This window comes from Lygodium microphyllum, chromosome 15, assembly GCF_053477565.2.
Source record: "Lygodium microphyllum isolate KBCC chromosome 15, Lygodium_microphyllum_v1.1.10, whole genome shotgun sequence".
In the NCBI taxonomy this organism is placed as follows: domain Eukaryota; kingdom Viridiplantae; phylum Streptophyta; class Polypodiopsida; order Schizaeales; family Lygodiaceae; genus Lygodium; species Lygodium microphyllum.
In genome coordinates this window covers 33185360-33199983 of record NC_141149.1, presented here as the reverse complement: position 1 = coordinate 33199983, position 14624 = coordinate 33185360, and the positions used below count along the sequence as shown (strand labels likewise).

Sequence of the window (14624 nt, the reverse complement as noted above, 5' to 3'; positions counted from 1 at the left end):
ACACATGGGTGTAGTATTGATTTTTGAACACTTATGATACTCAACTACCCTGGCTGTTCATACTCCGTAGCCAGTGTATGTAGCTATTTCTAGAGTTGTGACCTATGCCTCATACTGGCTTTCAAAAGTCCTCAGAACAAACAACATTGTTGTTTTTCCATTTCCAGATTTTTCTCTGGGATTTCCAGTTTTTCCCCAATGGTGCTGTTGATTCTAGTCTCATGGGTTTGAACTTGATGAGTTAATCCAGATGTAAACTTTTGAGTTAGGGTTTATTTAGTTGTCCTAAGATTTGTGACTGAAGAATCATGCTGAGGGCTTTTTGAATGTTCTCAAAAACAAACAATTGCTGTTGGTTATTTCCAACTTTCTCCCCATGGCTTCTTTCTGTTCCCACTAGCGCTGTTACTAGTTGGCCATGGGCTTCCGTTTTTTCCCCATTGGCACTGGTCTAACATAACTCATGAAATCAGAGTACTTGTAGCTGCCCAGGCAGTTGAGTTACGCATCATGTGGAAGCCTATTACAAGTCCGCATCATGTGGAAGCCTATTACAAGTCTTTAAGACAAGCTATATAAGTGGTGCTTCATCTTCAAGCTTTCTCAGTTCTTGATTTAGATATGCAATCAAAAGTGGAGTACTTATCAAGCATGACCTTGCACATGGCTGTACATCCTTAGCATTGGGCCACTCATATAGTGATAGAGGTAGGGTGGTTACTCCCTCTGGGTTGCATATATAGAGCTTGTGGGGGCAAAGTAGCATAGTACATTGTATATGTCACATGGATGACTTGTGCGTATTCGGATCCAACATGAAACAAGCCTCCTCATCTCTCCTTGTGATTCGTACAATTTGTTGTAGCTTCTCCTTGTATAGAATTGCCATCCCTAATGACCCTTTGGTCCCCCCTTCGAGATCATGTTTGAGGATGGTAGGTCGTCTCCCCTTTGTACCTTTGGTAGACTAGCACCTGACCTCTAGTGGGTCTTTGTGAAGATGATGTCTTTGTTTGTAAAGGTCTCCGGGAATAGGAGTATGCCAATCCTCATGGCTCCATGGTAGTTCCACAATTGCAAATCTCAACTGTCTCATTTTCCGCACCCTGTCATGGGTGCCTCTTTGTGAGGATGACCCAACCATCTCTACATGCTACTCATTTGGCAAGCCTCCATGATCCATGGTATGCATTCTTGTCGATGGGCTACTTATGTTGGGGTTAGGTCATCCTCAAGGTAAATCTTCTTTCCCTTGAGGGCTCATGTGATCACCACACTTGGACTTGAGACCCTAGGCATCCTTATTTGCACAATAATATTGGTGTGGGTTAGTGGTATGGGATGGCAACTCTTGTGATAGGGATGTGGCCCTAGTAGGCTCGAGGTTGAGCCTATATTTGGCTCTATGACCAAGAGGTGAGCTTGATGTCTATTTCCTTATTCTTTTTCACTTTGCTTGTGTGGCTTGTGTTGTGTTATGTGTGCAAGATAGATTCTAGTTGGTCCTTGCATTGGTGGCAAAGCTTTTTCTTGCTCTCCTACACATGCCATGATGACATGCACAAAACCACTAGAGCTCATGGATCCTTGATAGTCTAGCTTAGTAGCCTCTCACCAGTGGCCACTCTTGCATAGGGTCATATGGGGTGTTGCTAGTAACAATGAGAGCAAGGGGGGGGCACATGCAAGTTGCTGGTGTGAGTCAACTCTAATTTTCTTTTCTTTTCTTATTTTGCATGATTCTTGGTATGGAGATGGTGTTTATGGTTGCTAGTTAGGCTTTTTGATACCGTTGCATGTCATGAGGATGTCCTTTGGAGCTGCCACTCCAAGTACGTGGTAGTACCCTCCATTGGATAGGATGGTAAGGGTGTTTTAAATGCTTTAATGTGTTGTGCAGGATGACAAGGAGAATGGTGTTGATGTTTTGGTGTTCGGGGGTAGATCTCTCTTGTTGTATGATGTGCATTGACCATTGAACACTTGTTAGACATGATGGTGTCTCTCCATTGGATAGGATGGTAAGCATGTTTTAAATGCTTTAATGTGTTGTGCAGGACGACGAGGAGATGGTGTTGATGTTTTGGTGTCTAAGGATAGATCTCTCTTGTTGTTCGATGTGCGTTGACCATTGAATACCTGTTAGACCTAGTGGTGTTATGGCCGCTTGGGTCTGCTTGTGTGCCAAGGGAAGGTTGTTTTCCTACAAATGGTTGAAGATGTGGTATTAGCATGATGGGTTGTGCATCAACAACTTTACCATTGAAGATGGTGTGATTGGACTATATGGTCACAGGCATAGCAACAAAGAAACATGTTTCTTTGAGTTTGAAACTTATGGAACGTTTCTTAAAGTAAGAAACATTTCTAATAGTAAAAAATATGGGTGTTTTTTTAAAAAATAGGGGGGACCTAAAAACATGGGTTTTCTGATAAAAACTGTTGGGCAACATTAAACATGATCATGATGATGAGTAATGACTTGTGAGGACTCAAGATTTTGAATGACACAATTACTTTTGTGGGATTTTGTTTAGCTATTGGACTTTATCATGTATGAATCATAACGTTCGAGGTCTGAACCATAGTATAGCTTGTCTAAAGACTAACTTTGAGATAAGTCAATAATGGATTGTGGATATGTAACATATTATTCTCAATTGACTCTCATGTATTATCACTCAAGCTTGATTGGCCTTTCTTTGTTTAAGAGAGTTCCATAGAGGTTTAAGATGTATTTCCCTAATTAAAACTATTAAAAAATCCCCATATAAAAAACCCGCGTTTCTTATTTTAACCCCTCTTGAAGGAAACTTACAAACACACTTTTCTAATGTTTCGTTTCTAAATGTTTCTGACGTTTCTGGCTGCTATGGTCACAGGCCTTTTCCTTAGGGAGAACGCTATGACTGCTTTTAGAGGTGAGTTTCTACCAAGTCACGACTTGTGTTAAGTGACTTCTAGGCATCAACATGATTGCGTGTACTTGATTGTTGACATTCCCATTGCCAGTTGCCTTCATGTGTTGTACCTAGTCATTGGTAGTACCCTCGCCAATCACCTGAGGAGCCATGGCTTGGTTGTAACCTCCATACTATTTGCCACATGGTACCAAATCTATTACTCTTATCACCACTCTCAAGAGTTGTAGTAGCAAACAATCAATACTCCTCTCCCACACCTATGAATCTCATTGTGTTCATAGATCTAAGATTCTTTCTTTAGTCTTATACATGTGGTTCTCACCACCACATTCTTTGCGCATGCACTCCCAGCCCCCTTGCCCCCTTGAGTGCCCTGGGGCCCTTTTTTTCCCTATCTCTAGATATCTCCAGAGAGAGTGTACTGCAGCGGACACCCTATGCTAGCTTTACCAAGAGGAGATAGCATTAGAGGATCGTTACATGTTCCTCTGCCTATAGCATGTGAGGAGATCAAAGATAGATACAATCACTTATTGATCGAAATGGCTTGCTTTTCACACTTGATAAGGTGATGGACTAGTGCGTGTTGAGTGACCTAGTCATTAAGTGCATTTCTTTTCCTTAATTCTGTTTTGGTCTCACACTCTTAGTCCCAAAGAGATTGGGCATTCATATTTTTGGGGGGCTACCCAAGATTGTCTAGTGCCTATAAAGAGAGCACACCTTTTTTATTTTTGCAAGTAAAATGTGGTTGATTATATTACTCAAAAAAATTGATTACAATGGGGTGCTCATGCTCAATAGACTAGCTGGAGTTGATGCAAAGTCACAACTACATCATGTATACAAGCCTCTGAAGGCGGTCTGGGGGGAATGGGGGCAAGAAGCCATGGGGGAGGGGGGGGTGTATCGCCAACTGGGACTGCGTGCCTGCATCATGAAGAACAGGTCCTGGCCGCCCCAAGTGCGCATGAAATGACAACGGAGCTCCTGACGAGCCCTGGACTCGCCCTGCACCTGGTCCCATCGTCCGCGGAGGGAGTGGATGATGGAGGTCCAGAGCTCTGCTAAGGTCGCATGTACTGAGAGTCTCTCTCTGCTGAAAGCCATCTGACACCGCACCTTCCAGATATGCTATCTAGTTAGACTCCCTATGATCTCCCATACCCCCGAGCGGTCTGCTATGGGTTCTAGTACCTGGCAGATGGGTAGAGCCTCCAAATCGACCACTGCGCACGACCCTGCCTCGATAATGAATATTGTGTTTTGCATCCCGGCCTCATACAGAAGGTGACGCTCCTGGCTGATTGCGTGCCAACAGAAAGCTCCCCATGAGATACATCCAAGGCTGGGTGCTATACGGCGAAGGATGCAACATGCTCCTCTCCACATGAGCTACATCTCCTCACATGACCAAAGGCAGTGCTTTGGTGTTTCGAGAGGTTGCTGTGTGCAGTGCTTACAACCTCCCTCCTGCATTTGGCCAAGCCAACTTCCCACTGCCAAGCCTCCATGTGTCACTAGCCATAAGAAATACGACACTCTCCTTGGCCTCCAGCTATCCCATAGGTAGTGCCAGAAGGTCCGTTGAAAAGGCTCCGTGATGTTGTGCTCCGCTCAATGCCTGCTACGTGACGGTGCCCAATTCATATCCTCATGCATCAATACGTGCCTGCCAATCTTGGCAATGTACTCCAGGAACCTGGATGGCTTTTTGGCGACTGCTGTGGCTGGCCATAGCCACTCTCCTGGGTCCCACTCCAGCTCATAAAGTGGTCTGCCCTTCCAAATCCAAAGGCGCCACTCCTTGAACTCCTTCCATAAAACGTAGGGGTCCAGTCGCCATGTCTTTCCCTGAAGGCCCACCACCCAAATCCTCTTCCATGAAAGGGTGGTTATCCCCTCATCCTGCTGCCCTTTGTCAAGGGCCAGACGCCCCCCTCCTGAACAGCAAAGAAAGTCCCTTGCGGGGCGCCGTCCACTCTGTCTACCACCTGTAGGGGGATGCTTACTGGCGGGGCACCGCCCACTCTGCCTACCACCTGTAGGGGTATGCCTGCTGGTGAGTCCCCTGCGGGGCACCGCCCACTCTGCCTACCACCTGTAGGGGTATGCCTGCTGTGGTGAAAACCTAGCTGCCCATGCCTCCTCGAGCTCTATCGGCTCTCGTATCAGGGGAGCAAGCCTCTCTAGAGGTATTGCTGCGTCTATCTCCCTTCTCCTCAACTCCACTCCTCCCTAGCAGCTTGATACTCGCTGCAACACCTCCTCATCCCCCATCTTGTACACCTCCCGCCATGTCCTGATGGTACCAACCGGGGGTCGGCCTCCCAGCCAGCCCACTGGATGTGGGGGCGCTCGCTGATCTGTGCCCCAACCGGATCTTTGACCTGGGGGTTCCAAATCACCAGCTGACAGTCTATATCCTCCTGGCAGCCTGAGGGGCTCTGGACTAGGGCCTTACAGAGGCCCTGCCACACGTGAAGTAAGATGCATAGGAAAGGTGTTTGGGGGAAGGGGGGGGGGGGTAATCTAGGCTGACGTGAAGATCCATCTCCAGGACGGCCTCCACTCTCCGCCAAGCCTCGGTCTATAGTCATGGAGGCCCTCTTGGAATAAGACCTTCCAGGTCTGCCCGCTTGGTGTGAGGCCGTGGACAACTAGCTTGCCCAAGAGGGCCATACTCTGGTACTCTGGGTCTATGATCCCAAGCCCTCCCTCTGATCGATGCTGTCTGATGGTCGCCCACGCCACCTTGGCCCTGGAATCCCATATCTGTCTTTTCTTCCTTCTTCTTTTTATCTCCTGCATTTTTCTTTCTCTCTTGTTCTTTCTTGTAATACCTGCAATCAGGTTTCTTGTGGCCCTTCCGACCACAGTGATAGCAAGCAATGTCACTCTTTTCCTTTCCTTTGCTCTTGCTTCAGTTTCTATGTCTTGCATTTGCATTTTTCTTTTCAGCCCTGCCTCTTACATTGTAAGCTGAGTTGCTGCCTTCTACGCTAGACATACGTCTAATTTCTTCATTCAAGATAGAACTCCTCACCCCATTATATGAGAGATTGGGGTTATTGCTGAGTGAAACCACCAAGGTCTCCCAAGAGTTAGGCAGTGTCATCATAAAAAATATTGTCCTCAACTTATCATCAAAGTCCAAATTTGAATCTTTGAGCTGATTTAAAATCCTTGTAAATGCACTCAAGTGCTCAGCTGCAGGCTTTGACTCATCGAGTCGCATATTCACCAACTTGCGCATTAAATGCACCTGATTAACAGGTGTGGTGATCTCATAAGTAGTTTTTAGCTTCTTCCATATTTCATAACCTGTATCTAAATCCTTAATGTCTGTCAGAATGTCATCAGTGACACCCATCTTTATGTAAGCCACAACCTTTTTGTTCACTCTGGCCCTATTAGTGATCAATTGTGTAGCGTGGTTGTATCAAAAGATTGCTATTTTCGTTCCACAAAGCTCCAAATTCTTATTGATTATTGCAAAGTAATTATTGAATCCATTGAAAAAAGAAAAGAAAAGAAATCATTATTGACTAATTGGCCAGGATACTCAATTGGTAGAGCAGAGGATTGAAAATCCTTGTGTCATCAGTTCAAATCTGGTTCCTAGCATATTCTGGTTCCTAGCATATAGAATCTGTTGGGATAAAACAAGGAAGGAAAAACAATCTTATATCTTCCAAATATTGATACCATGTATGGGGGCTACCCAGTGCCGGAAGGTTAAGGAAGTCGGTGACCCGATAACAGGAGAGCCGGCAACCGAAGCCCTAGTGAACGGCGGCTTTATCTTCCTGCAAAGCATCCTCACAATCCTTTAGGAACAAAATGCCCTGCATACGGTCTTTCCAAAGGTCAAAGCCATGACCATCAAACCGTTTGATTTCCATCAAACTCTTGATGTCTGAACTGGAAGAGGTTGCAGCCATTTTATCACGAACAAAAGAGTAAATGCACTAAACTATAGAAGCACAAGCTGAACTAGCAAAATACACTGCTTTTCTTCTCAACAAGAAGTAAATCTCAGCGGTTTGTACATGAACCAGCCACCACATGGGCAAAAAATACAGAAACAAATTCTGTGCAAATCCCCAAAATTTCAAGTCCAAAATTGCATAAATGTCAGCCAATTTGACCCAGCTGAGCAAAACTTTGCCAATACATGAAAAACCCCAAAATTTTGGGATCCAATGTCAAGAAATTTTACTCAAAAGAGCGAAATTCCGATAAATTTGGCAAAATCCCCAATTTAATTGAGGTCACCGCTCGCAATGTCTGCAATTTCTGACTCAAAAATCACTAAAAAGCATGAATGATGTCAAATCACTAATAGGCATGAATGATGTCAAATCTGGGAAAAGCCCCAAATTTTAGGCTCGATTTGGCATAGAATTGTGACTTGTGCCTCCAGTGCGTGAACTGCCACCGGGAGTAAGTGGTGATTGAAAAAATTTAGGGGGAAATTTATTTTTAAAAAAACACTGATGTGGGGTTCTGTTGACCCGTCAGGCGGGACACGTGGCTTGTTTGCCATGGGTCTTGTCACTGCCCATTGCCGCCGGCGACTCTTGCCTGGTCCTCCCCCCGCGTGTTGCTGCCTGTTGCTGTCAGCGACTGCTGCCTGGAACCCCCCGCATGTTGCTGCTAGACTCGTCGCAAACAGTCTGTCAGTCCCGTGGACACAGCTCCGTCGCGCCTACTGTGCTGCTGTCACCTGCTCCTGCTGCCAATTGCTGCACGCCTGCTGCCACATGCCTGCTACTGCAAGCCCAGCAGCCGTCGCCTGGATCTCGTGAAGTGTGTAGCATCTTGGCTCTGATACCAGTTGTTGGAAGAAGAGCACAACTAAGAGAGATGGAAATCGAGTAGGAGTGAGTGTGAGAGTGTGACGGCTGGAGAGAGAGTGAGAGTAGTGAGAAGTACGATTTGGTTAGAGTGTACCAACAAATGTGTTGGTACACAAAGAGTAAAATGTATTTATACTTAGGGCACGTAAGGGTGCATTCACATGTACAGCTAAATAATGTGCGTGTACTTTACATGGAGGTTAAACTGGGCCTTTATCCCAACAATACATCCATCAGATCACACTCTCTGCATCAGACACTTTCTTCTGCTATCATTCTCCCCTTCATTCCACAGCCTCTCCACTGCTGGCTACATGCCAACACGGAGGACATTGCAGTTTGTGGAGGATTCTATGGTGCTGTTTGCTGTTGGCACCTTGTTCCATCTCCTACAAGTTTTGTTTTTAGGGGGCAGATTTGGACACCCAGCTGTCATTCCATCTCAAGCTGACTGGCGACCCTCCTCTCCATGTTGGTGACCCCTGTTTTGTTGCTGGCGACCATTCTCCAGGCTAGCAGATCTGTGTTTTGCTGTCCAGCTGCTCCTTGGCATCACATGTGGCTCCTACAGGCAATCTACACACTGGGCAGATCTGCATTTTGCTGATGCAGCCCCAGCTGTAGTTACGTTTGCTGACCTAAGGATCGTGTTTCGCTCCCTCTACAACTGGCTGTCCTTTCTACAACATCTACTTCAATATCGTATTGCCCGGAGGATTGTGTTTTGCTCCCTTCACAATGCAGATTCCTTACAAGTACTACCAACTTATCAGCTAGGACAATGCGGTCATCTTAGAGCTTTGTTCCATTGTATTGGTATGATTCAGTGTTTGTCATTCTTCACTCTTCTTCTTCATTTTTCTTTCTGAGTTTTTCTATCATAGTGTTTCCTAGACACATTGTGTTTCCCTTGCTAACCCTATCGTTTCTTTACATGGTATCAAAGAAAATGTGCTTAGAGAGCTAAAGATCCTCTTCATTAGTGAATACAAAGGTTGTGGGATTGGTAGCACTCTCAAATTTCCTCCTATTTCTGGTGCACCACTGGGAGGACACCATTATCTTCTCCGTCCCACTCTCCTTTTACAAGTTTGACACACCAGAGCTATGGCTTCTCCAACAACAGAAGGCTAGACCATTGGGTTCTCCTCTTGTGGAACGAATGGTCATGCTACCGAAGATTGTCATCATTGACCTTTGCCCCCTACCTTGTTGTTTTGTGCCACCTCACCTTTTTGGGCCACAAAGATTGTTTTGCATCAGCTATCATATTTTTATACTCAAGGGCAATAAGACTTTTATGATGCACACTAAGCCTTTGCAAGAAAAAGGAGGCTCTAAGACCCCATGAGGCAATAAGTCCTCCTAGAGACCACCGTGATATTCTACAGAGGTTCCCTCCATCTATTTTTGTGTCTAGTGGCTTCCATGGCCTCTGGTTTTGTAGTTCACTCCATAGAGAGATAGTGGGTGTTGATATTGTCTCCTCGACAATTTGCTCCTTCAAGAGACAGTGGCTATTCAACTCCTTTCACTCTTTTGGCTTTGCAGCCCGCTATGTCCATTGTTCTTAACTGTAGGTCTCCTTTCAGGTGGAATTCTTGATTACAAGATGGACCCTCTCTCTGACACCTCTTAGGGCACCTTTTTGGGCCTAAGAGGTGGTATTGAGAAACCTAGTCATCAAGTGCATTTATTTTCCTTAATTCCCTTTTGATTTCACACTTAGAGCCTCAAAAAGGCCGGGTGCCCATATTCTTGGGTGCTACCCAAGACTATGCAATGCCTATAAATAGGGCCCATACTTCATTTATTATACATCCATCAAATCACACTCTCTTCGTCAAACACTTTCTTCTTCTATCATTCTCCCCTTCATTCCTTAGCCTCTCCACTGCTGCCTACACCCTGACATGGAGGACATTGCAAGTTGTGGAGGATCCTATGGTGCCGTCTGCTGTTGCTGGCGCCTTGTTCCATCTCTTACAAGCTGTGTTTTCAAGGTAGATTTGGCCGCCCAACTGCCATTTCACATCTGGCTGACTAGAGACAATCCTCTCCATGCTTGTGACCATTCTTTAGGCCGGAAAATTTGCGTTTTTTTTGTCCGGTTGCTGCCTGCAGCATCACACATGGCTCCTACAGGCAGTCTACATGCTGTGCAGATCTGCATTTTGCTGGTGCAGACCCTGTTGTAGTTATGTTGCTGTCATAGCAAGCTGTCTTGCTGTTCTTCACCTCCTAGAGCACATGGTTACTGCTAGTGATCGTCTTCTCCACTTCAACAAACTCTGAGGAGTGTGTTTCGCTCCCTCTACAGCTGGCTCTCCTTTCTTTCCACATCATCTACTTTGATATCCTATTACTTGGAGGATTGCATTTTGCTCCCTTCACAATGTAGATTCCCAACATGTGTTGCCGCCTTATCAGGCAGGACTCTGTAGTCATCTTAGAGCTTTGCTTCATTTATTAGCATGATTCAATGTTTGCCATTCTTCACTCTTATTCTTCCATGTTTCTAAGTTTTGTTAGAGTGTTTTTCGTACACTTTGTGTTTATTCCCGCAAACCTTATCATTTCTTTATCGTGTGAGCTCCGACTCTACCCACTTTTGTTTTGTATCCACACAGATTCCTAGCAATTGTAGCAACATTTGTCTTGCAACTCTCCCTAGGGCCTACATATACTCCACTCCTCCATTAGTATTGTATATAGATCACATCCATCTGGAGAGAGGGAGTCTGGAGATTTTGCTATCATAGTCGGGAATGATCCCTCTACCTCCAAATCGGCAAGTCAATGTCTCAACTCATTTGCCATGTTGGCTGATTTCCTTGATGAGGGAACCCTTGAGATGTTACCAAAAAAGTTAAATTGAGGCACAACTAGCCTCGGCCTTGATTTTCCTTCTCTGGATGCATATGAGAATTGCCAATTGGAATGTGTGTGGAATTTGTTCATGCAGCAAGCACATGACATGTGGCGTATTTTGCATGATAATAAATGGGATGTCTTAGGTGCGCTCGAGCATAAGAGTCATAGTGGAGCAGGAAAGATTGTGGACTGCCATGGGTTTCATTTGTTCTATGTTGGGGGCTGTGCATGACATTACTCCAATGTGCTCATGGTGGTTCATGAGAGATTTCAGCTGGTCCTTGTCAAGAATGATATGCATGGCCGCTTTTTGGTTGTTGAAATTTTGCTTGAAGGGGAGCTCCTGTGGCTGGTTGGCCATTGAGAGAGAGAGAGAGAGAGAGAGAGAGAGAGAGAGAGAGAGAGAGAGATTTTTCAAAGTTTTTTTGTTTGCTTTTTACAGAGGGCAGTACAGAATCAAAGCCAGCAGCCAATCGCTCATGCTTCATGGAACCCTGTGACCTCAGCTGTACCTAGTGTTAGCACACCTGGGTTAGCTGTGGTATCCCATTATGCTACACCAAATGTTCAGCAGGAAAGCTTCTACCAAGCTGCTGATGTTAGTACCTCGCAAACTCATCATCTTGGAGTGGCTATGTACGGCAGGGATCCCAATATGAGCTCAGTAACGCCAACTGTACCTGCACCCATTATCACACAGGTCAGGGTCTTTTCCTTAATATTGTCTGTTTTGTATTGGACACGGCCTAATGACCAATTTGTTCAACTCACTTGGACGCTTCTTAATTTTGTGCTTCAGGTGACGCAGCACATGCAGATCCCACTATCATATGCTGATGCAATAATTGGTGTTGGAGGTGCAAATATCAGTCATATCCGGAGAACAAGTGGAGCAACAATCACTGTTCAAGAAACTGTAAGTTATCCTGGTGAAATGACTGTGGAGGTTCAAGGAACTGCCAGTCAAGTTCAATCAGCACAACAGCTAATTCAGGTCAGATCTGCTAAGAATGATTAAGAAACTTGAAGATGAGAACTGTTTTCCCTTTTGCAAGGAACCTGAAAAGCTCAATACAAATCGGGTGATATTTAAGAGTTGTCTGGTTTTGTTTTTTCAGATGGATATGTTCATGCATGAATTGCAATAAATTTAAAATTTGATATGCCTTTATCATAACTTATGTCAAAGAGAGTGCATGCATATTTGACTAGTGTGACCCATTTGTAAATTGTAAGACTAAGTTTGGTACTTTGAGGAGCAAGCCTCTCAAAGCACAGGAGAATCCAAATTTCACTACTTCAGCTTAGCTCAGGTCAGCTGGTTGACTATACCACATAGATTATCTAATTCAACCTTATGCAGGCACTAAATTGTGAGGTGGTACCTTAATAAATTCTTGGATGTCTGTCTAGTGTGCAAAATTTATATTTAGTGCACGTGGGTGTAGAAGTTTCCAGTGCAAATGTGCATCTTCTAGCCCATGTAAATTTGGCTGGATTCAAAGCCAGGACTTAATTTTTATGCTGACAATTTACAACTGTCTTTGGATAAATTTTTAATTTGAACCAAACTTATTGTTCATGCTGTTAAATTTATATTTATCTTTCATAATGTTTGTGTCTTTGGCAACAGTTTTGTTGGAATAGTTAGCAAGGGTGCATGGTAATTCACAGAAGCATGCTTTTCAAAGGTTTTCATGTCTTTTTTTTGGTGTGGCCAATTGCATTACTAAGAAGAAACTCAAAGAAGTACAGGTCCTTGACAGCCTAAGGCCTCTCAATGCCATCTAGGGTGAACTGGGAGAAGCCAAGGTGGGGGAGTATAACACCACTACAGGATACCATCCCTTTAGGTGGAAAATAGGTCATTCAATGTTGAGGATCTCCCTGAAGCTGCTCCCAGCACCCAAGGGAGTGAATGATGGAAGACTAGTGCTCTGCTAAAGTGGCATATACTCAAGGAATTTCCCTGTTAAAGGTAAGCTAGCAACTGGCATCCAAATGTGCCACCTTGTGAGGCTCCCACACTCCCCATCACGATGCTGAGGGCTCTAGTACCTACTGGTTGGGAAAGCCACCCAATCCCATCATGACACTTGAACCAGCCTCTATGAGTAATATTGTTTTCACGTCTCTTTGTTACCTTTGTGCTAATATTGGTGCCTAATTTCTTGTGGCTCAGTTCCCCCCCCAAATTACTAGAGTTGAGGGTTGTATCCTGTCATACCTTGTTGCTCTTATTTAGGTTGTGGGTACATTGCACAGATTAGACACCGCCCTGTACCATTCACATACCACCCCTCCCTACTTGTTCACCACCTCTGCTGTCTGGACTGAAGGGACCACGTACCCTACCTTTATCCTTGACTTGCTTGGGAAGCCATTGTGGTTGGGTTGATGTCAGAGGGGTTTGGATGTTTCATAAGAAAATGAATAGGAGTTGATTATGATCAGAATTTACAGCCTCCTGCATGAACATAGGTCCATGAGTGACTAACAGATAATGTATCTTTGATGTAGCACTAGGCTTCTCAGTATTTATGGATCCCCTCTCTTCCATAATCCATGTCAACATTCACACTAAGTGAACACAATGTTGCTGCTGAATTTGAAGTGACCTCTGTAACCATCTTTGTACGGCCGAGGAAAAGAACGAATACAGAAATCTTCCATGAGAGTCCTGATATTGCTGATTTCCTTGTAAGCAAAAGTATGCTTGCAGTTGTATTTGCATATTCCTCATCTACTATGTGCATTGATCTGGGGTCGAGCAGGCAGCATTGTCTTGAAGTCACCAAAATAAGCACTGTGCTTAGAAGATTTTGTTTCATTTACAAAACCCTTCAAGTTTATCGTTTCACTTTGATCCTATTTGATGTCCTACTGTAGTACTCTCAAGTTTTTTAATTTTTGGGGCTGATTTTGAATGATTTATGGGGTTCTGTTTTGCATGCCAAAGGCATAGGTCATTGCAAGAGAAACAGGGAGAAATTTGATTTCAATGTAAAAAAGAGAGAAGGAAATAACAAAATAGGCATTGAAGTGTAAAATGTAACCAGTGTTGGCACTCATAAAAGTCCCTCTGCATGATTGACCTCGTGCATGTGTGCTCGTGCTGCTTTTAGTTTTCCTCGAAGAATGAAATGCATTTTTCCTCTTTAGGACAATGCCATTAAAAAGTATATGAAGTGCATTTTTCCGCTTTAGGACAATGCCATTAAAAAGTATATGGAAGTCAGTTTTACTTTCGTTGGAAAAACTTAGGCTTTTGTTTGAATGCAGAATTCCCTGGTTGGAGTAATAGCTCCTACAAGTTCTTACAGCATGGCTCTATCAAGTGCCACTTATAGCACTGTCCCTGCTGGTTCTTACAACTCTTCTGTGGATGCTGGTTATACACCATATGTAACACAGGCTTCCATGTATCAACCTTCAACAGGCACATCTGGCCATGCAAGTACTGCTGTCTATGGCACCTACAGTGGTACCTTTTCCTACTAACTCTATTTATGCTTTGTGGGAATCCTCAGACCAAATATCTCTCTGGTTAAAAGTTGGCGTGACAACTTTTGGAGGGGAATGTGGCTTTCAGTCTCAGGAGAGAATTTATATGACTGCAGGATGCTGTTACATGGTCACTTCAGGCAAATGGGGAAACTAACATGGGTAGTGATGTCAGTGGGTGAAGCCCCTTGTAAAGTGCCTAATATGTAAACTCCAAGTTTTGACCTAAATAGATAAATTTTTTGGGCAAAGAAGCAGCTTCTGTAGTGTTATTTTTCATGTTTTCTTTGTCAGTATTCCATTAAGAGTGCAACATCTAAAACTGTTCACTACAATAGTAGGAAAGGGATGAAATAGAGTGAACACTCAATAAGATATCTCTCAGTATGGGAATCTCTCATAGAATAGGTTATAGAGGTATGATTTGAAAAGAACAGGTTCCTCAGTAATGCTGGTTGAT

The 14624-nt window shown here is 44.2% G+C and overlaps 1 protein-coding gene across 4 annotated transcripts in view; it reads left to right on the top strand.

Moving 5' to 3' along the window:
• The window catches only part of LOC148024405 (flowering locus K homology domain-like), a 47654-nt gene extending 33244 nt beyond the window's left edge, over positions 1–14410 (top strand). For all 4 annotated transcript variants that reach the window (XM_087694057.1, XM_087694054.1, XM_087694055.1 and 1 more), the window contains 3 exons: positions 11103–11360; positions 11460–11654; positions 13943–14410. In XM_087694057.1, the coding sequence (XP_087550183.1) occupies positions 11103–11360; positions 11460–11654; positions 13943–14161 (672 nt within the window). In that variant the 3' untranslated portion in view covers positions 14162–14410. The remainder of the gene's footprint in view (positions 1–11102; positions 11361–11459; positions 11655–13942) is intronic.
• Positions 14411–14624: the final 214 nt, after the last annotated feature.